The following is a 19,878-nucleotide window of genomic DNA, read 5'->3' on the forward strand; positions in this document are numbered from 1 at the left end:
TGCTGATCCTTGCTGGGGGACTGCATGAAGGTGCTGATCCTTGCTGGGGGACTTCATGAAGGTGCTGATCCTTGCTGGGGGACTGCATGAAGGTGCTGATCCTTGCTGGGTTACTGCATGAAGATGCTGATCCTTGCTGGGTTACTGCGTGAAGATGCTGATCCTTGCTGGGGGACTGCATTGAAGGTGCTGATCATTGCTGGGTTACTGCATGAAGATGCTGATCATTGCTGGGTTACTGCATGAAGGTGCTGATCCTTGCTGGGTTACTGCATGAAGGTGCTGATCCTTGCTGGGTTACTGCATGAAGGTGCTGATCCTTGCTGGGTTACTGCATGAAGGTGCTGATCCTTGCTGGGGGACTGCATGAAGGTGCTGATCCTTGCTGGGTTACTGCATGAAGATGCTGATCCTTGCTGGGTTACTGCGTGAAGATGCTGATCCTTGCTGGGGGACTGCATTGAAGGTGCTGATCATTGCTGGGTTACTGCATGAAGATGCTGATCATTGCTGGGTTACTGCATGAAGGTGCTGATCCTTGCTGGGTTACTGCATGAAGGTGCTGATCCTTGCTGGGTTACTGCATGAAGGTGCTGATCCTTGCTGGGTTACTGCATGAAGGTGCTGATCCTTGCTGGGTTACTGCATGAAGGTGCTGATCCTTGCTGGGGGACTGCATGAAGGTGCTGATCCTTGCTGGGTTACTGCATGAAGGTGCTGATCCTTGCTGGGTTACTGCATGAAGGTGCTGATCCTTGCTGGGGTATTGCATTAAAGATGCTGATCCCTGCTGCGGTACTGCCTTGAAGGTGCTGATGGCATCATCTAAATGGCCGTCTTCATGAGTGAGACACTAATTAGAAACAAGTTTTTCAACTTTGGTAGTTTGGTAACTAAACTCATCCGTGTCACAGAATGTCTATGTGTATGTATATTGTAGCTAATGCACAGTAACCAGGAGAGTGAAACCTTGCTAACTTATTTTCCCTTCCAGCCTGTAATGTGCAGAGTAAACCAGGCGACCCCGCCAGCACGCTGACTGATAACTGCTGACAGAGCTTTGAAACCTCCCAGCCAATGTGGCTTCACAATTTGACAAGTGGATATTTTAAAAATCATTTTACTGCTAAGTTGCATAGTGAACAATTAACTGTCCAGTCTGGAAGGAGTACAGTGCTCAGCTATTTCCTGCAGGGCAATGGTATGAAGAGGAATCGTCTCCCCTTTCAGTTGAGGCTCCTTTCCCACCTCATATATCCTGAGTTTTGGTAGAAACTTTCCTCATTTCAGCAGAAAATGAAGTCTTGAAGAGGTTCTTGACTTGTAAAGTTGCAGTTATTGGTTTAAATACATTAGCTAAGATCCAGAGTGAAGTTTCTGAAGCTCTGGGAAAGCACGTGTGGGCACCTCTGCACTAACACAATCTCCTTAAGATACCACACTGCTAAACATGACCATATCAGCAACATTTACATATAAACATATGTTTAGAAATATATGGGTGGAATTTTAGGCCAGTGGGATTTTACAGCCCCGCCGAAGTCAATGGAGTTTAAAATGACTCGGCGTGTTTTATAGCTCTGTCCCCACCCTGACGGGGCCATAAAATTCCGGCCATAGAAACCTTAATGGATATTTCAATTACCTTTACACAGATCAATAAACAGGAATCATGCTCAGCATTAAACTGCCATGGTTGGCATATTGAGGGATTAATGGCAGATTTCTGCACTGTTGTTTTGGGACTTAGGACAGGTCACAGGTTTTTGTATTGAGCCCAAAATACTGAACGGTACAATAATCGTTTTAGAATAGATAGTGTTTCACACATGATTTTGAATGAAATGTGCATGAAATTAATATTTTTTAAAATATATATTTTTTCATGAGAGGAGAAGCAATATTGAATGGCGGCAACAATGGGAGCTTGAAGTGTCAGCCAATTGCTGCATAAATTATTCTTAGAAGAACGAACAGCTCCTTTATAAGGATCAAAAGTGGCATCAAGTTGACCGAAGAACTGCTGGTGAATCACTGTTCACCCTTAGAGGATCAATCACAGTAATTCATCTAGGTAATTCTGGCCATGGCTTGATACACACACTTCATCCTACACTTGGAACGTTCCTCCCTACCCTCATATTCAATATGATTTCAAAGAAAACTATAACCTAAATTTCTTCATATTTTGCTATCGGATTAAATCAAAGGTAAGCCCATACCTTTAGAAGGTTGTGGGTTGAAATGCGACTCCAGCGCCTGAGCACAAAAATCTAGGCTGACATTCCCAATGCAATGCTGAGGGAGTGCTGTACTGTCAATGGCTCCGTTTTCAGATGAGACGTTAAACCGAGGCCCCATCTGCCCTCTCAGGTGAACATAAAAGATCTCATGGCACTATTTCGAAGAAGGGAGTTATCCCCAGTGTCCTGGCCAATACTTGTCCCTCAGTAAACATTCCAAGAACAGATTATGGGGTCATTATCACTTTGCTGTTAGTGGGAGCTTGCAATGCACACATTGGCTGCTGTATTTCCTGCATTACAACAGTTCACTTCAAAAAGTACTTCAATGGCTGAAAAGCACTTTGGAGTGTCCTCAAGTTGCGAAAGATGCTATATAAATGCAAGTGTTTCTTTTCCTTTAATAATACAGACATATAATATCAATCATGATGAAAATAGGAAACTGTTTGCTTTTCTTATTAAACGGTGCATATAATAAAAGAAAATGGCTGATACGTTTGATATGTTCCAGGACTGCATTAAGAGCAGACAAGCTCTTGGCAAAATCGAAATAAACCCATTTTCTAAAACAAAAGGTTGTGACAGTGCTGTCGTGATGGTGCCAAGTTGTCACAGGTGGCCTGACATTGATATCTTTGCTCCAGCAAGGTGCCACTGGATGCCCAACCAGTACTGCAGCTCACACCAAGAGTGTTAAATGCATGAGGAAGGCTTTCCATTGATCCTCAGTCCTCTTGGTTTGGAAAAGGGGTCCAGACCAAAATCTACCCCTGGAGCTCCAAGCACATTTGGTGATGCCGTTGTAAAAACCTTAAATAACCAAATTAACTTGTTTTGCAATGGATACTCTAAAAGCTGGCCGTGAGCATATTACCTTTACAATCTGAGACAATGAGGACCATATAGATCACAAATCAGGTTTGGAACATATAATATTGGTTGACACTCCAACACAACACTGAGTGATAGTCATAATGTAAGATGCCCTGGGGGTGAAACTGGTGTTAGCACACAATGGCAATAGTGCATTAACATGTCTGTTTTAAACCCTGCCTGTTTTTTGTTTCTATTAAAGTTAATGGAAAATAAAATTAGGCAGAGTGTAAAATGTGCTGCTGACTCGCTTTTGCCCATTTTTCTCTATGGTCCCCAAGAGCAATTGCAGTTCTGCTATCTCTCAGCTGCTACATTAAAGGGAATCTGTCCTGGATCTACTCAACAGAAGAGGTGAAAGTTCCCCATGTGATCTGGGCAGCATTCTCTCCTCAGTTCAAAACATCAAAACCCGTCATCCATTTCCCTTTCTGTTTGTGACGTTTGCTTGCATAAATAAACTGCCCTCTTTGCCTACGTAACAAAAGACACTACAACTCTTGCTTTCTGCTAGAGTTTTCACCTGAGTGATATTCTGCCTCGAGAACTTGACGCAGCTGATTGGAGTTTCACAGGCTAGTTATTTAGTTTAGCAAATAAAGGGTGAGATTTTAACTCACTCAAAACCCATTCATCTACACAAAGTTAAAATGGGGCCCAAAGAGGCTCCATTTTGTTGGTGTGGGGAATTCTTTATATTATTGAATATGCTATGTTAACATATATTGTCAAGATAATAAATTAGAAGAGTCAAAAGTTTAAGCTTTGATAACCAGCCTCTTAATAATGTTCAAAAGAGCACATTAACCATCAAAGATGCAACGTTAAGTGCAATATTAGTGAAACACAAATGATGGGAATTATCTTTCATTTGTCATTGTCCCATTACCATATTTATCATTACACTGGCACTATGGGCTACAAAGCATTTATGCAAGCTATATTACATATTATTACAATCCTAATGGACTGAGCATTGTTTTTCAAGTTGAGGCATAATGGTCCATGTACTACTGAAAGTGTAGATGAACTGCAAAAGCTGATCCCACAACATTATCACTGACCTGTTCTGTCCTTTTGAGGTAAAATATTTCTGCATGTCATCATAAAATAAAAGTAATCTGTAATGGGCCAAAGCACAATTATTTTGCAGAAAATATTCTGAAGGGATTTTAACATTTGAATGGAGATGTAGCTGGCAGATAATGGAATTTTAAGGTGGACTCAGAAGATTGATTTGATGTAACTTTGTGTGCTGGCTGTACAGATCAGGAATTGGGCATTCAGTCAGTGGGACCACAGGTTTTTCCATAATGACCCTATAGAGCAGATCAGCCATGATCTTGTTGAATGGCGGGGCAGACTTAAGGGGCCGAATGGCCTATTCCTTCTCCTATTTCTTAAGTTCTTATATGTAGACTACACACTGCTGTTATAAAAAAAATGGATTTTGTTCTTTTCATTCCATATCTCTTATACCTTTACCTACAAAATCTTATTGATCTGTCTTAGAAGCTCCAATTGTCATAGGAGCCAATTTGAGAGAGTAGAATTTCAGTTTTCTACTACCTTTTGTGTAAAAAAGTGTTTCGTAACGTTTCTTTAACATCTCAAACACCCCTCAATCCCCTCACCCATCAACCTTCTACTCAATGGAATACAAGCCAAGTTTCTGTAACCTGTCATTACAATTTAATCCTCGAGCTTCCTGTCTAATTCTGGTGAATTTGCACTGAACCCTTTCCAAGATCAATATATAGTTCTGGAGGTGTTCTTAAAAATGAATACAGTACTGTGGATGGGGTTTGAACAAGGCTTTATGTGAAGAATGAATAGCAAGACTCTTTCCTCTTCGGCCCTCAATAGAGCCTATTGAAGATTCTTTAACCTTGATGCCTTGTTATCAGACAAAATAACTGCACCATCCTCCATTTTCAAATCTCAAGTTACCCACTTCCTTTAGACGTGACTCCTTCTTCCATTGCTGCTCTTATCATCAGGGAATCACAGTGGTCACAGTGGAATACATCACTTAGCCAAACAAAGAGCAAGAGTGAGGGTGTAAAACATGTAAATACTTATTTATATAGTTAGATGTTGATATGAAAGTTCTGGCTAACTAGCATGTACATGGATTTCATGTGTCATTCTTTAAGGAACAGGTGCATCATAACCATCTGAGGTACTCAATTAAATTGATGTTTGCAACTCGCTCTGAGCTGTCTGCCATTCCAGTCATTTTGAGTTTGTGCCTCCTAGTTACACATCATTCCATATATCCAATAAGAAGGAATGGACATTTTCCTAAAAATAGCAAAAACGAAAAATGACATACATTTTACATGAGAATGTAAGAGATTCTGACTAACCAGAGGCCATTCGGCCCAGCAATCCTATCTATCCAGACACCATTTACGATTATTCTAATATGGATATCCTTGGCCCACTATCACAAGAGCATAGATAAAAGGTCTTTAAAGTCTGTAAACTGAGGGTTCAGATAATGATTCTGAACAAAATCATTTCTGTCATGGATTGAGCCACCATCTGAACCCATTGCTCAGGACACAAACCTGTCACCTACTCTTATCACCATTATTCATTGTTACAAGGTTGAACTCACCTCTTCAAACAACTCCAAACTGTATGTGTTGTCATCATCTGCAAAATATACGATCCCTTGCTGTGTGTTGTTTAAATTGAACATTTCCCGAAGCCACCTCAGTGCCAGGTTTCTTTGCATTGTGCCACGTGGGAAACGAGGATCCCGAATATCCCCTCTCAACTTGTAACTGCGTGGTGTTTCTACATTCAAGTGTGTGTAGTTAAGGCCCGTCTCCTTGAGGAGTCGGGTCACCAGTGTTGTTCTTCTCTGTGCGTCTTCCACCACTATCCAGTGGAGGTTGGGCACGTGAAGTAAGGTGTTAGCAACCCTCGTCAGTTCTGCCTTCTGTACAGGCCTGCTGTAAGTTGGAGTGATGACATGAATTGTGGGGAGGATATCTGACCAGGGAGGAGGCCGTGTATAAACATACTCTGTCCTGATCACCTCCACGATATCCTTATCTGATGGACAATATTCCTTGGAGCCTGATGACTGACCAAAGTCTCGGCGGTTGCCATTCTCACTCCCATCATCTGAAAAAAAATGACAAATCTTAGTTCTGTTTTTGTAAACTTTACACTGACTGAAAACATTTTTGGCCTTGATTTCTTCTTGGTAACTGCCTTCTGTCTTTTGCTAACAGTAAGGAAGAGCTCAGGCTCCATCACTAGATGGCGCTCCACATTACTCCATCTGCTGATTGCATCGTGTGCCTATATCATGTTTCTGTGCAATATGATTTAGTACATAATGATTACACTTGCATTTATGTAGCATATTATCAGGTCAAAACAAATCAAAGTACATTTGCAAAGGAATTACTTTTGAAATGCAACTACTGATAGCTGTAGCCATTCTGCACAAAGGGATGATTGAAATTAAATGAATAGCACTTTGGTTTAGTGGTATTGACCTGCACATCAGGAGAATTCAATGCTCTTCTTTTAATAATGCTATAGGATGTTTAAGATCAACCAAACCAATCAGATTGGGCTTTTTAGAAAAGTGCCTTATTGACTCATTCAGAGATTGGAACCCCTGACAGTGTAGCACTCAGTCTGTTCTGCACAGCAGTGTCCGCTCACTTCATGTGCTCAAGCACCAGTGCGGGACTGAAGGCATAACCTTCTGATCCAACGGAGCCAAGCTGGCACACACAATGATGTATCCAATACACTTCCAGTTCAGAAGTGTAAAAGGTAAAGTGTGCAGGGACATGGATCCATAATCACAATTGTGCATCTAGCTAATATCTGACTTCATTTTCACTCTCAAGGGGAGGAACTGACTGAAGGTAGAGGGCTAGACCAAATGAAATAGTCGATAAAACAATGAGGGCAAGTCAACCTCGGCTTTGTGTAGCGAAAACCTATAATTACAGGACATCATTCGGACTAAATCCTCCACCTCCTTGATCAAGGGCTATGGATGGTTTGGATGTATTAAAAAGAGGGCTGAAAAACACATTGCTGTTAAAGCACAGATACGTTTAATTTGTGTAAATATATGAAGTATCCCATTTGCAGAGGATAGTTAACACGTTTTTTTTTACAATTATTTGTACAGTTGCTATATGTGTTCAGATGATTATACAAAATAATGTTGCATCTCCTCCATCACTAACGCTGCTTGTCTGCACTTAAGTATCAACTGCTCTGTGACAATCATGCAAACTGCATGCATGGGATCCACTGGTTCATAGCTCAGGCACACTGTCCCAGGCAAGTATGAATTCCTACATTTTACCTCATATGTGGCGTCTGGTAATGGGACTTTATACAAAGTGCATTTCCAACCTGGAGGAATGTGACTGACCAGAGCAGGTCTATTATCTAGCAATGTAATATTGGCCAAGGTAATGTAATACTTTTATCAGTTGAAGGGCTGATTTAGATGCAAATCATAGAATCAAAGAAAGTTTATGGCAGAGAAAGAGGCCACTTGGCCCACCGTGTCTGCACCGACCAAAATACGAGCCACCCAGCCTGACCCTACTTTCCAGCAATTGGTCCCGATACTTTTTAAATGAGTTGAGGGTTTCTGCCTTTACTACCCTTTCAGGCAAATTCCAGACCTCCACAACCTCTGAGTGAAAAAAAAATCCTCATCTCCCCTCTAATCCTTCTACCAATCACTTTAAATCTATGCCCCCCAGTCACTGACCTCTCTGCTAAAATAAATAGGCCCTCCAGGTCCCTCACAATTTTGCACATCTCAATCAAATCTCCCCTCAGCCTCCTCTGTTCCAAGTAGAACAACCCCAAGCTACCCAACCTTTCCTCATACCTGCAATTTTCCAGTACTGGCAACATCCTCGTAAATCTCCTCGGTACCCTCTCTAGTGCAATTACATCCTTTCTGTAATGAGGCTACCAGAACTGCACACAGTACTCAATTTGTGGCCTAGCTAATGTTTTATATAGTTCCAGCATAACCTTCCTGCTCTCATGTTCTATGCATCGGCTAATAAAGGAGAGGATTCCATATGCATTCTTAACCACCATATCAACCTGCTACCTCCAGGGTATCTATGGACATTCACTCCAAGGTCCCTCAGCATCCTCCCATTTATTGTGTAATCCTTTGCCTTATTTGACATCCCCAAATGCATCACCTCACACTTCTCTGGGTTGAATTCCATTTGGCACTTTTCTACCCGCCTGACCAGTCCATTGATATTTTCCTAGCAACCCTCCTCGATATCAATTGCCAATTTTTGTGTCATCTGCAAGCTCCTTCATGCACATTATAAAATTTCCATTCCTCATACTTGACATTCGAATATTGGAGAGACGTTCATTTAGAAAATACACTTTAAGAGAGATTGATAGAAATTAGATTTGATTGTTACCTCCATTCAAGAGGCTAACCAAAACTTTAAATACTCTGGTTATATCTATGACATAATTAATATCCCCAAGGGAAATTGCAAAATTGGTGACAGTCACATGGCAGCAAAATCAATTGCTATGCAGTTTCAACCTGTTTTTGTGTAGGGCAATTAACTAATTTTCATATAACTCCAGACCAGACATTTACTGAAGAATTAATATGTATTATTTATTCAGAATGTGGATCTGTGTGTGGGGGCTGGTTGGCTCAGTTGGCTAGCATATGGTTCAGGCTAATGCCAATAGTACAGGTTCGACACCCAGTCTGGCTGAGGTAAATTTGGGACCTGCCCCGTCTCCCTACCCCGAGATTGGAGGGCAATGGCAAACCACCACTGACAAAACCTGCCAAGAAAGTAGTTCAGGATGAAACATCAGCAGAAAATGAGCTAAGGACCTGTCTTCAGGCAGAGCACTCATGAATGGATGTGGACGCATGTATCAAACAGGCATAACATGAGTAACCAATACCATCCAGTAGCAGCAACTGAAGAGTCAAAGGATGTTTTGCAAAAAAATGTTGTGCAGCTATTTGAACCTCATGATATTGCATAAACAACTGCACTCAGGACGAAGGAAAGATTTAATTGCACCTGTAAATTCATTGTAAGCAATGCGTAGGTCTCATATATTCATAGGCCAGAATAGTCTTCATTACTTTAAATCTACTAAATAAAGTGGAGTCCTATGGGATTAACAGGCAGGTTTTGGGTTGGATAAGAACTGGTGGAATTCTCAAAGAGAGAAGAGTATCTTTCTCAATGGTAGTGGTTCTGTGTGAAGGCTGGTTATTAGTGGAGTCCCACAATGATTATTATTAGGGCTGATGCTCTTCACCGTCTTTATCAATGATCTGGATGACAGCATCAGGAGAACTGTTCACAAATTTGCAGATGCACAAAGTTGTGTTCAGGTGTAAGGACCTTAGATGAGAAAAAAAGTTGGGTGCCCAATGCTAGAAAGAGCTGGGTATTACAGTGCATGAGTTTTAAAGATTCATGACTAATGCCATGAGGCTATTGCAAAAGCAAATGGAATGTTAGAAAAATATTTCCAAGATAATTAAATAAATACCAGGAAATACTAATCCGTTCCTGTACACAGTCTTGGTTTGGTCTCACCTAAAACACTGAGGTGGGATTTCCACAGGGGTTCCCTCAAGCGTCTGCCGCAACTCCCTAAGTTCTTCTAGGATTTTTTATCTCTGATATTTTGCTTCTCCCAGGAGATTCACTGGTTTTTGGGGGGCGTGGAGGGGATGAGGATTATGTTGAACTGAAGTCACACTTTCTGACAATATAGGACAGGATGATGGGTCAGGCTCCTTTTCACCTGTCCGTGTTTTTAATACTCTTTCATCTACCAGAGTTTCTGCCACACTGCTGTCCCCTTTCCTTCAGTTGACTGGTTCTGATTAATTTTCTAATTAACTCTGTCGCACACTGATGATCTGTTATTTATGTTCCAATGTCTTTTGTTGCATTCACTCTCAAATAGTACTTCCTTTTTCTTATTTAGTTACTGTTTCCTTATTCATATTCACCTCAATCCCTCATTTTATTAACCTGTCAATGGCTTGATACTTTCAGCTTTTCTGTATCTTGGATGGAGCACAAAGAGGGAAGTCCAACAGGGAAGATCTTACCTACTGGACCTGTTTGATCTTCCTTACAATAATTTAAGCAGAAGGAAAATCCAGTGGATCATTTTAGTGGAGTGTGACCAAATTTCCTTAATGGCCAGGCAGGCAGCAGAGACAAAAATCCACCCACTAGATTATGTATAAGAAAATAATTCAGAACAATTGAAAAAGTTTATTTTAGAAAAAAATCCATACAAAATTCAACAACATGTCTATAATGGCTTCAGTTTATAAATGTTCCATCAACTGTTTTAATTTTTGATCTAAATAAAAAATAATGGATATTAACACTTCTTGATTACCCAGAAAAGGTATTGCAATATTAGCATTTGCAGAACATTACACTGTATGCTATTTTAGTGGATGGGTTACGATATGTGGTTAAAGCCTCCTTTAACATAACAGACAGAGGGGTGAGGGGCATGGACAGGGTGGATAGGGAGCAGTTGTTCCCCTTAGTTGAAGGGTCAGTCACAAGGGGGCATAAGTTCAAGGTGAGGGGCAGGAGGTTTAGGGGGATGTGAGGAAAAACTTTTTTACCCAGAGGGTGGTGACGGTCTGGAATGCGCTGCCTGGGAAGGTGGTGGAGGCGGGTTGCCTCACATCCTTTAAAAAGTACGTGGATGAGCACTTGGCACGTCATAACTTTCAAAGCTATGGGCCAAGTGCTGGTAAATGGGATTAGGTAGGTAGGTCAGGTGTTTCTCACGTGTCGGTGCAGACTCGATGGGCCGAAGGGCCTCTTCTGCACTGTGATTCTGTGATGTCATATGAACACTTTAACTGTTTGCCTTCTCATTTTGCATCTCTCAACTTACATTTTTCAGATTCTGAGATTTCTACATCTAAAGGACATTATGGAACATCTTTCTTCGTGTTTCTCTAAAGAAACATTTTAAAAACAATGAACATTTTGGGGAGCCCGTGAGCCTGGTCGTCACTTACCCTTTCTCAGGGCCAGCAGAGGCGAGATGGTGTTTTGGTGCCAAACTGTAATAAGCAGAGTCCAGGGTAAAACAATCAATACAATTGCGAGGATGTCTCGTCTCTTCGGCATCTCCAGGGTTGGTCCTACATTTCTTCATCACCTACCACAAACCCCATAAGGTTCAGAACGACAGTACATTCAACAGACAGTAGAGTTCAAAATGTTCTACACAAGATATTCCTACTTTACACACTCTTTTATGGAAGACTTTGATTACAGCAGCGCGTATTCCTGGGTGGCGAGATGTTGTTTAACTAGTTTTGGGACAAATCATAGTAATATAATGCAGCATCCAGAATGCTGGGGCATAGTCTTCCACCTACACTTTCCATGTGTTGCATTATTGGTTTCGGCTATGCTGTCTTGTGTAAGCTGAGAGTTTGGGCTAAAGGGAGCTCAAAGAACAACTTCAGGCATTTCCAGTGATCAGTTCAGTGAAGCAGTGACAGAGCTTTAGGAGATGGTTGCTCTCTCGCCCCCTCAATGATGTGTCGACCTAGAGAAAATACCTTGGGGGGGAGGAGGGGGGGTGGGGGTGTTGTGGTGGGGAGGCTGCTAGTGGGAAGAAGTGGTGGTGCAGTCTCAACCTCTATAAATCAATGCAGGCATGGTATTCTAACTCAGGAGAGTCTGTGCTTTCTGGATGTATTATTCTCAAGTATTAGATGACAATGACGTCTCATAATTTTCAATCTTGGATTCTCTTTGATATGATTATAAATAAATGGTTTAATAAGAGTGCCTGAATGTTGGTTTTCCGGATTGTTTAGGTGAGCTAACATATATACAATATGTGCAACATAATACACAAGCAAAATATTGTGCATGCTGGAACTTTAAAATCAAAACAGAAAATGTTGGAAAAGCTCGGTAGATCTGACAGTTTTGGTTGAGGAAGAAACAGAGTTAATAGAGTCCTGACAAAAGGTCATTGACCCAAAACATTAACCCCGTCTTTCTCTCTCCATGGGTGCTGTTCCTCAGCATCAGCATCTCAGATCTCAGTTTACACAGAGCACAGGCACAAGGGCCACTGTTCTGTGGAATCACATTGCTCATCTGCAGAAGTGGACTTTTCTCACAGTCTATTTATTGAAAAAAAGTAGCATTTTATAACGTGTGCAGGATTCTAGATTTATAACTGCAAAGCTTATACACTGAGATATATACTGGAGTGCAGAGATTAGCCTGTGTTCCAAACTGTATTAACAATGTACTGTTTCACCAGCTCAGTGGGAACCTTGTATCCTATCTCATTTGTAATGATTGATGAAGAAAAATAAAACTCATGCTTAATTAAACCCAACCAATCCACCTCAAAAATAGAAGATTTTAACACCTCTGTCAGTATTATTAGAATTTTATACAGTGTTGTCCTATGAAAAAGCAATTTAGTTTTTAGAAAAACTTTTCTGAAATATATTCAGTGCCAAGGAAAGATTGGCTTACTTGCTGCCCTCATTCCGTATCTAGTGGTTGTTATTATAAGTGAGAGTGAATGTACCAAACAGAAGGAGGTCACTCGGCCCTTCATACCTGTCATAATTCTCTGAAAGGGCTCCAATGCCTGTGCTCACTCCAGGCTCTTTAAAATTCTGTGCAAGGGAAAATGACAGCATCTTGAGCTCAGTGAGAGTCTCAAACATAACATGAATGGCCAAACACTTTAGTATTCAGATGCTATAAGAATCAAGAGATAGGGGAAAGGTGGGCTGAGGAAGAAGGTCAGTCAAATCTGACTGAGTGGCAGAGCAGGCTCATGAGGTTGTATGGTTAATTCCTTCTCCTGTTCCTTATTTTCTGATGTTCGTATCATCTGGGTTTTTTTTGGTGGTGTTATTAAGTGAAGTGAAGTCAATGGAGTCTTTCATAGTTACCTGAGTCTGCAAAACAAGCAGGTGGGGTATTGGTTTAACATCTCACGCACCTCTGACAATGCAGCACTCTGTAGTGTCACATTTACTTATCTGGGTTTGCAGTGGAGCCAAAGTGACACCAATTAATAGAAAGTGTATTATATTACTTGCTATGTCACATTGAAACGGGATTATTATGAGCTCTGGGGACTGGTGAAGCAGTTTTTGATCAGCTTATTGAAATGTAAATCTTCCCACTGTCTTTAGCAGAGGCAACAGAAATTGTTTGCTGCATGGGATGTGTACTTGATAGGCTTTGCCATAACAAGGTTCCCCCATAATTAGTCTGTGCATTGCAAGTGATGGTTTTAATTGACTTTGACTTTGTTTAATGAGAAAGTAATTTTGAGGTGTTAAAGAGAGAATGTCATCTCACTGGGGATGTTTTGGTTATAAAAGCAAGATTTCTTTTTCAATTCCCAGAGGAGCCCAAAACAGGAATCCAGCTCAAAGATTGTTACACAAACTATACAGCAATCGATGTTATTTCTGTTGTACTGTGAAGATTCACCTTGTACTTTTAAAGTGAAACTTCGAGGTACATTTTTTTAACACTGCAACTGGCAGGGAGTCATACCTGCTGAGAGTATTGCAAATTCAGATATGTAGTGCCTATTAGTTCTCAATCATGTTGGTTTTATGTGCTCTCTTGCTGTAATCAAGTCTCTCCACCAGATGTGTCAAGTCAGAAAATCAACCTTTTCATTTCAATTGACATCATCTAATTTTATAAATCGTGCTTCACGATATCATGTTGCTCCACTCTGTGCTAAAGAGATAAATTATGTTCCAAGACAGATCCTGTTTACCATGGTTACAGTAAGCAATGCAGACTTTCTGTGTTGATTGAATATTGAAGCAATGGGCAGAAGAGTTTAGTCAAAGTTGAATGGTTTGATGATTGAGTCTGATCTTTGCTGGTACAAACAAGGGCAATGATTACGAGAAAGCTGGCAAACGATAGGGACCGTTCTAAGTTTTGTCATTTCTGACCATTTTTACCACAGGAGGATCTCTAACATAGAATTATTATTATTACATGGAGATGAAATTACTGAAACAGGCCATTTAGCCCACTGAGGCAATGCCATTGTTTACTCTCTGCACAAACCACCTCCCATCTTTATTTGTCTAACTCAATCATCATATCCTACTATTTCTCTCACCCTCATGTATTTATCTACCTTCCTCTTAAATGCATCTTTACCTCAACTACTCCAGGTGGTTCCACCATCTAATCATTCTCTGGTTTCTCTTGAATTTCTTATTGAATTTATTAGTGACTACCTTATATTTATGTGACTACCTTATATGTGACTACCTTAGATTTATATCCCTGGTGACGATCTCTCTACGTTTCTCTATATTTACCTTATCAAACACCTTCATAATTCTAAAGACACCTATTTTCCTTTTCTCGAGAAAGGAGCCTCAGCCCATTCAGTCTTTCATGACAGTTAGAACCTCTCAGCGCTGGTCCCATCCTTGTAAATCTTCATTGCACATTGGATAATACCAATACTGAAAAGATATAACTGTCAGGAAAGACAAACAAGGCTTGGTTTGATTGATATTAAAATATTACTTTTAATTGAAATGTTGTTCTCAAGTAGTTAAATGTTCTATACGGGAAGCCTGGAACATATGTAAAACTAGAAGAACCAGTGCATGGAGCGGTGCTACTGAGTCATTAACTCATTCCAGATAAGAGATTGTGTGAGCTATCTCTGCTATCATTGCTCATTATGCTCTAGTGATGTTATTAATTTGAGAAACAACAGGAGATAATTTCAAAGGGAGCCTCTACCCGGAGGCCCAGTAACTAGTTTAATTGGCAGCCCTATTGGCCAACACAGAGGCAGAGAGGGAATAAGGGGCCAAACTGCAGGTTTGCTGTCCAGCGAGGAACAAAGTACGATAAACACATGGCCTGGTGTCAGTTCCAGGAGATTTGCTGCAAGAAAGAGGCAGCCAGACTGAGTCCAGGTCCTATTTCTGTAAGATAGACTCTGTCAGGTTCAGACAAATAGCTGAGTGAAAAAGTGGATCTTTAGCCTACGAATAGGGACATGATGGCATGTTATTTCTTGTTGTTCTCAGGGTCAAGTGCAATGGGATATAGCAAAAATGTTCACTTAAGAATTGCAAAACAAACAAATGAATTGTTGATTTGAAGCGAGCCGCGATGTGGAGGCTAATTGGGTAGCTTCCAAAGAGCTGGCATAGGCACTTTGGGCTGAGTGGCCTCCTTCAGTGATGTATGGTTCCACGACTTATGTTTAGCCTTGTCTCATTGAAGTGTGAATCAGTCTGTCTTTGAAAATATTAGAGAAGCACGTATATGAGATTATAAATAACCATTTTATTTAACAAAAGACTTCATTGTTATGGTCCTGGCTAACCCTTAGGCCATCTCTGCCCCTGCGTCAGCTCACCTCCTTATGTGGATCGGTATCAAATTTTGTCTGATTACATTTCTGTCAAGTGCCTTTGGATATTATTACTATGCTAAAGGTGTTATATAAATGCAATTGCTGTTGATAGCATATGCTATTTTATGACAAGAAATTAAGCAGTAAATGTAAAGTCTCATTGTAAGTGACACGGGGAAGCATTTATGGGAGTGACTGGAAATGCTGAACCTGAGAAAATATCGAGAGCAGGCCGGAAATTTGAAACACTACACATTATTGTTGTAGTGGTGGTGGAGAGTTATAAACAATTTCTGCCCAGGGGATACTCTAACTCAATCTGGATTGCATTGGAAAGGGCAGACTTGCCACTAGCTGTAAGTAGATGCTTCCCCATTAGCAAGCTTCTAAGGTCCATTTTTGAAGACTCACTCAGCATCAAACATATCAAGCCACCCACTGACCATGAAAGGAAAAAGATTCCCACTGATATGACCACTTGTAATTTTACCTTTCGCCACCCCCCATCACCCCCCCACTCTACCACTGCAATCTCAACCCCACGTTCGTGCTTCACTATTCCCCAGAAACCAAGATCAAACAAAATAATAAAACAATCAGTTATACACTGCTGCTTTAAGGGCGAGCAGTAGTCCATTAAGAGCTGCTGCGCTGCCTGATTTCACCCCTCCCCCTTCCTCCCAATGAATCGCATTGCAGGTTAGCCCTCCCTCATGCAGAAATTTAAACAGTGAATGTTGGAGGGATTGTCAATCACTGAGGCCAATCACAGCTCAAGCCTGAACCTCTCCTCATTCAGTGTCCAAACTCAAACTTCCCTCATTCTCAGAAGCCCTCACAGACCAGAAATGATACTGCCTGCATAAAACAACAGGAGTAGCACAATTTCAAATTGCTACCTTTCCTCTGGGTAAGATTTCCTCCTTATACTCTGCGATACAATTACAATTCAGTTCTTATATAAGTGATTTTACTACTTCATTAGATATAGTGCACAGAGAAATTCTGTCTCTTCCTCCCCAAGAGTCATTTTATTCAAATGTACATTTATCGCTTGAGACTAGGAACTGGAGTGAACTAGAACATAGGCCGGAACTCTATGATACTCAAAGGAAACCTCTTAAGAAAGTAACTTTCTTTCCTTAATCGTCCATTAGTTCATGTAATTTTCAGCAGTCAACAGAATAGTTCTGCCAAACAGTGCCTGATGAAATGGCCTTTGCAGGAATTTTGTCCAAAGCTGTGATTCCCATAAGCAAATCCTTTCTGTGGTTTGTGAGCTAAAATTGGGTTATGCAGCCACATTTAACTTGCCTGCCTATGAAGCAAATGATAGCATATTACTTTTCATCCTGCCAAAATTGACTCTTTATGTAACTTTGGCTAAAAGCATTAGCTGTACTATTTGCCATGGCAACATTCTTGTGTCACACAAAAATCCACCCAGAAAGAGGCACCTTCTCCCAAGTAAACACAACAAACAATTCAAAGAGTTCCAATTTCTTCATTATGTACTCCACTGAACCTTGTGACCAAACTAATGGAAATGCTGGCACATCCGAAGAACTAAATAAAAAATGCACTAGGGCTTTCCATTATGACAGCGCGTGTAGTCTTTAAACAATGGCCCGTGCTTCCTGGAGGTGACACCAGCACTTTTTGCAGGGGAGACTTTCAGCGATACACACTGACGTCAAATGAGTCAAAAGGATTGATACTAGTGTCAATCATGGACTTATGACCATATGTATCACTCCATGTCTAAAACTTATCTGTAGCAGAAAATGGCAGTAAAGTTACACAAGGAAGTGTAAAGTAGTCCATTGCCTGAGGATCGGTATCAAATTTTGCCTGATTACACTTCTGTGAAGTGTTGATATTTTTACTATGTTAATGGTGCTACATAAATACAAGTTGTTGTTGGGTCATGCTATTTTATGACTAGATATTAGGCAGGAAAGGTAAAGTGTCATTATAAGCCACATGGGAGCCATTTATGGGAGTGATTAGAAATGCTGAATCTGAGAAAATATTGAGAGCAGACCGGAAATTTGAAACACTACATATTACTGTTGATGGTGGCCTACAAAGCATTAATTAACAATTTGTGTTGTAGCCAATGAACTGCTTGTTCTGCACACTTATCAGTAACAAACCATGTACATGTGTATCACATCACTGCATAAAATTAAATGACGGACTTTGAATCAAAATTAAAACAACTTCAGCAATCAATATTACAAACAGGCTTGTGGCAGTACACAGAAGTGCCAAGCATACCTCCCTCAGGCAAATGCAACAGACCTATCATTCCCTGCACATTGTTTGTTCAATGTGGAATAGCATTGGCTATTTCCCAGTTTTCTAATGGCACAACTGTCCTGAGACAAAATTTCCATAAAAGTTTTTTTGCACAAATGCACATTGGTACCCATCACTGATACTTCCTGTCCCATAATGCCAACTTTCCCTTGCATTTTATCACATTTCCTCTGTGTAAGAGTAGAATCATTCTGTATATGACAGGCCACAGCAAAGCAATATACTGCAGGTTTAATGTGAAGACATTTTTAAAACTATAATAGGATTATTCCTATCACGTTTCAAAATATCAAATTAGTTCTTGTTTACTTTGATGCTTTTCAACCAATACACAGCAAACTGTGTAATATATTCTAAAATTCAGCTCAGCAATCTTCAATCAGTGAACCGTGAATCTTGAAATGTCATTGATTCATCACTGAATCAATCAGTCATTCTGTTAATCACCTTCACAATTCTCGCTCATTGTTCTCTCTTATAACTTATAACTACAATATTGGTACAAAGTTTCCTTGAATATGTTGGCTTAGAAATTGGATTGCACTGTGCCTTTTTTGTGGGGGTTAAAACAGGCGCTGAAGTGTCCAAATTGGCATGCACTCATTCTGCATCAGGGAAATGACACTTGGCAAGTTAGTAAGGGCCCCTCAACATCATTCAGGAGCGTAGCTGAAAACAGTGCTAGGCCCATTTCTAAGCAAAACCAAGGGCCTTGCCTATATTGGATTGCATGTGACCACAGTACCAAACCATTGGAGGCTGCCACAAAAAAGGTAATTGAAAAAAGGTTACATTCCCAAATTCTCTGGCACATCCCAGTCTCTCCCCAGTCCTGGACTCACTAGCCGAGTGCCAGTAACCCTGCCAATCGACTTTCCTCCTCTTCATACCCAAAGTCCTACCCGATGTGATGAGGTTGACAACTCCAACATGCCAGTCACATCCTGATGTCTCATGAGAACCAACTTGGGCATAAGTCACTTTCTAAGCCTCTCTCTCTGAATCTTTTCCTCACAAATCTTTTTAACATTGTACTTGTAAAAATCCAGCCCCTGTTACTGAGGCCTTAAAACATTATTCTGTATAATTTTTCAGGGAGAGAGTATGGTCACCGAAAATTATATAGGCCAGAATTTTTAGCTCGGCAGGTGGGAGCGCGCCCGACCCGACCAAACGTGAAATGACGCGCGTTGACGTCAACCGAGCGTGCCAACGTCAATGCTTAGTCTTGCAATATTTTTGTTGGTGGGCGTGTGCCAGAGCCAGCAGCACGCCTGCCAGCAATTAAAAGGCCTTCTAAGGCCATTAAGTTATCAATAGCCCTGAATTTTTCACTGGCCGTTAAAACCTAACAGTTGACAGGCAGGCGAAAAGGCCAAGCGGCCTTTGCATTTTTTTTGGAAACCTCATCCACAGGCAGGATGAGGTTTCCAAAAGCAAATACCAGTGAAATAAAAAGTTTATTTTTTAAATTAAAAACATGTCCCTGCTCATGTGACAGAGGGGACATGTTTTATTAAATTTTTCTGATGTTTAATAATGTCTTCAATATTTTCTTCATCGCCCTCAGGGAGATTATTCAGTGCTCTTTCATGCGTATGTGCGAAATGCGCGCTAGGCCTGCTCACACTCCTCCCGCCGCTCAGCGCTGCCACTTGCGTATCACGCTGGGCAGGCCTTAATTGGCCCACCAGCATAAAATCGCAGTGCGCTGTGGATCGCGGGCGGCGGTCGACTTCCTGACCGCCCCCACCGATCCCGCACGCCAAGAATTCTGCCCATGTATTTCTTCTGGGAATTATGAATGAATTTTTCACAATGATCTCACTGTACAAGGGTTCACACCTGAATATTTTACTTGCCTGTTCTCTCAACAAGATTGACTAATTTCTGAGTCATTACAGTAATGTCTCTGCCATTTTCATTTTACAAATCTTATTTAGACCTCGGGGCTGATCTTTTG

General features: G+C 40.9%; 2 protein-coding genes across 2 annotated transcripts in view; one reads left to right on the forward strand and one right to left on the reverse strand.

The window, feature by feature from the left end:
* Positions 1-11,508, forward strand: part of LOC144669312 (beta-galactosidase-1-like protein 2) — a 97,045-nt gene extending 85,537 nt beyond the window's left edge. The window contains exon 19 of the mRNA XM_078531687.1: positions 11,085-11,508. Within this exon, the coding sequence (XP_078387813.1) occupies positions 11,085-11,156 (72 nt within the window). The 3' untranslated portion in view covers positions 11,157-11,508. The remainder of the gene's footprint in view (positions 1-11,084) is intronic.
* The window catches only part of LOC144669353 (galactosylgalactosylxylosylprotein 3-beta-glucuronosyltransferase 1), a 205,663-nt gene that overhangs the window by 24,775 nt on the left and 161,010 nt on the right, over positions 1-19,878 (reverse strand). Inside the window, exons 2-3 of the mRNA XM_078531720.1 lie at positions 11,203-11,345; positions 5,743-6,257 (exon numbers count right to left, since the gene is read on the reverse strand). Coding sequence (XP_078387846.1) covers positions 5,743-6,257; positions 11,203-11,314 — 627 coding nt within the window. The 5' untranslated portion in view covers positions 11,315-11,345. The remainder of the gene's footprint in view (positions 1-5,742; positions 6,258-11,202; positions 11,346-19,878) is intronic.

The sequence above is a fragment of the Cetorhinus maximus genome, chromosome 2 (assembly GCF_964194155.1).
Source record: "Cetorhinus maximus chromosome 2, sCetMax3.hap1.1, whole genome shotgun sequence".
NCBI lineage: Eukaryota > Metazoa > Chordata > Chondrichthyes > Lamniformes > Cetorhinidae > Cetorhinus > Cetorhinus maximus.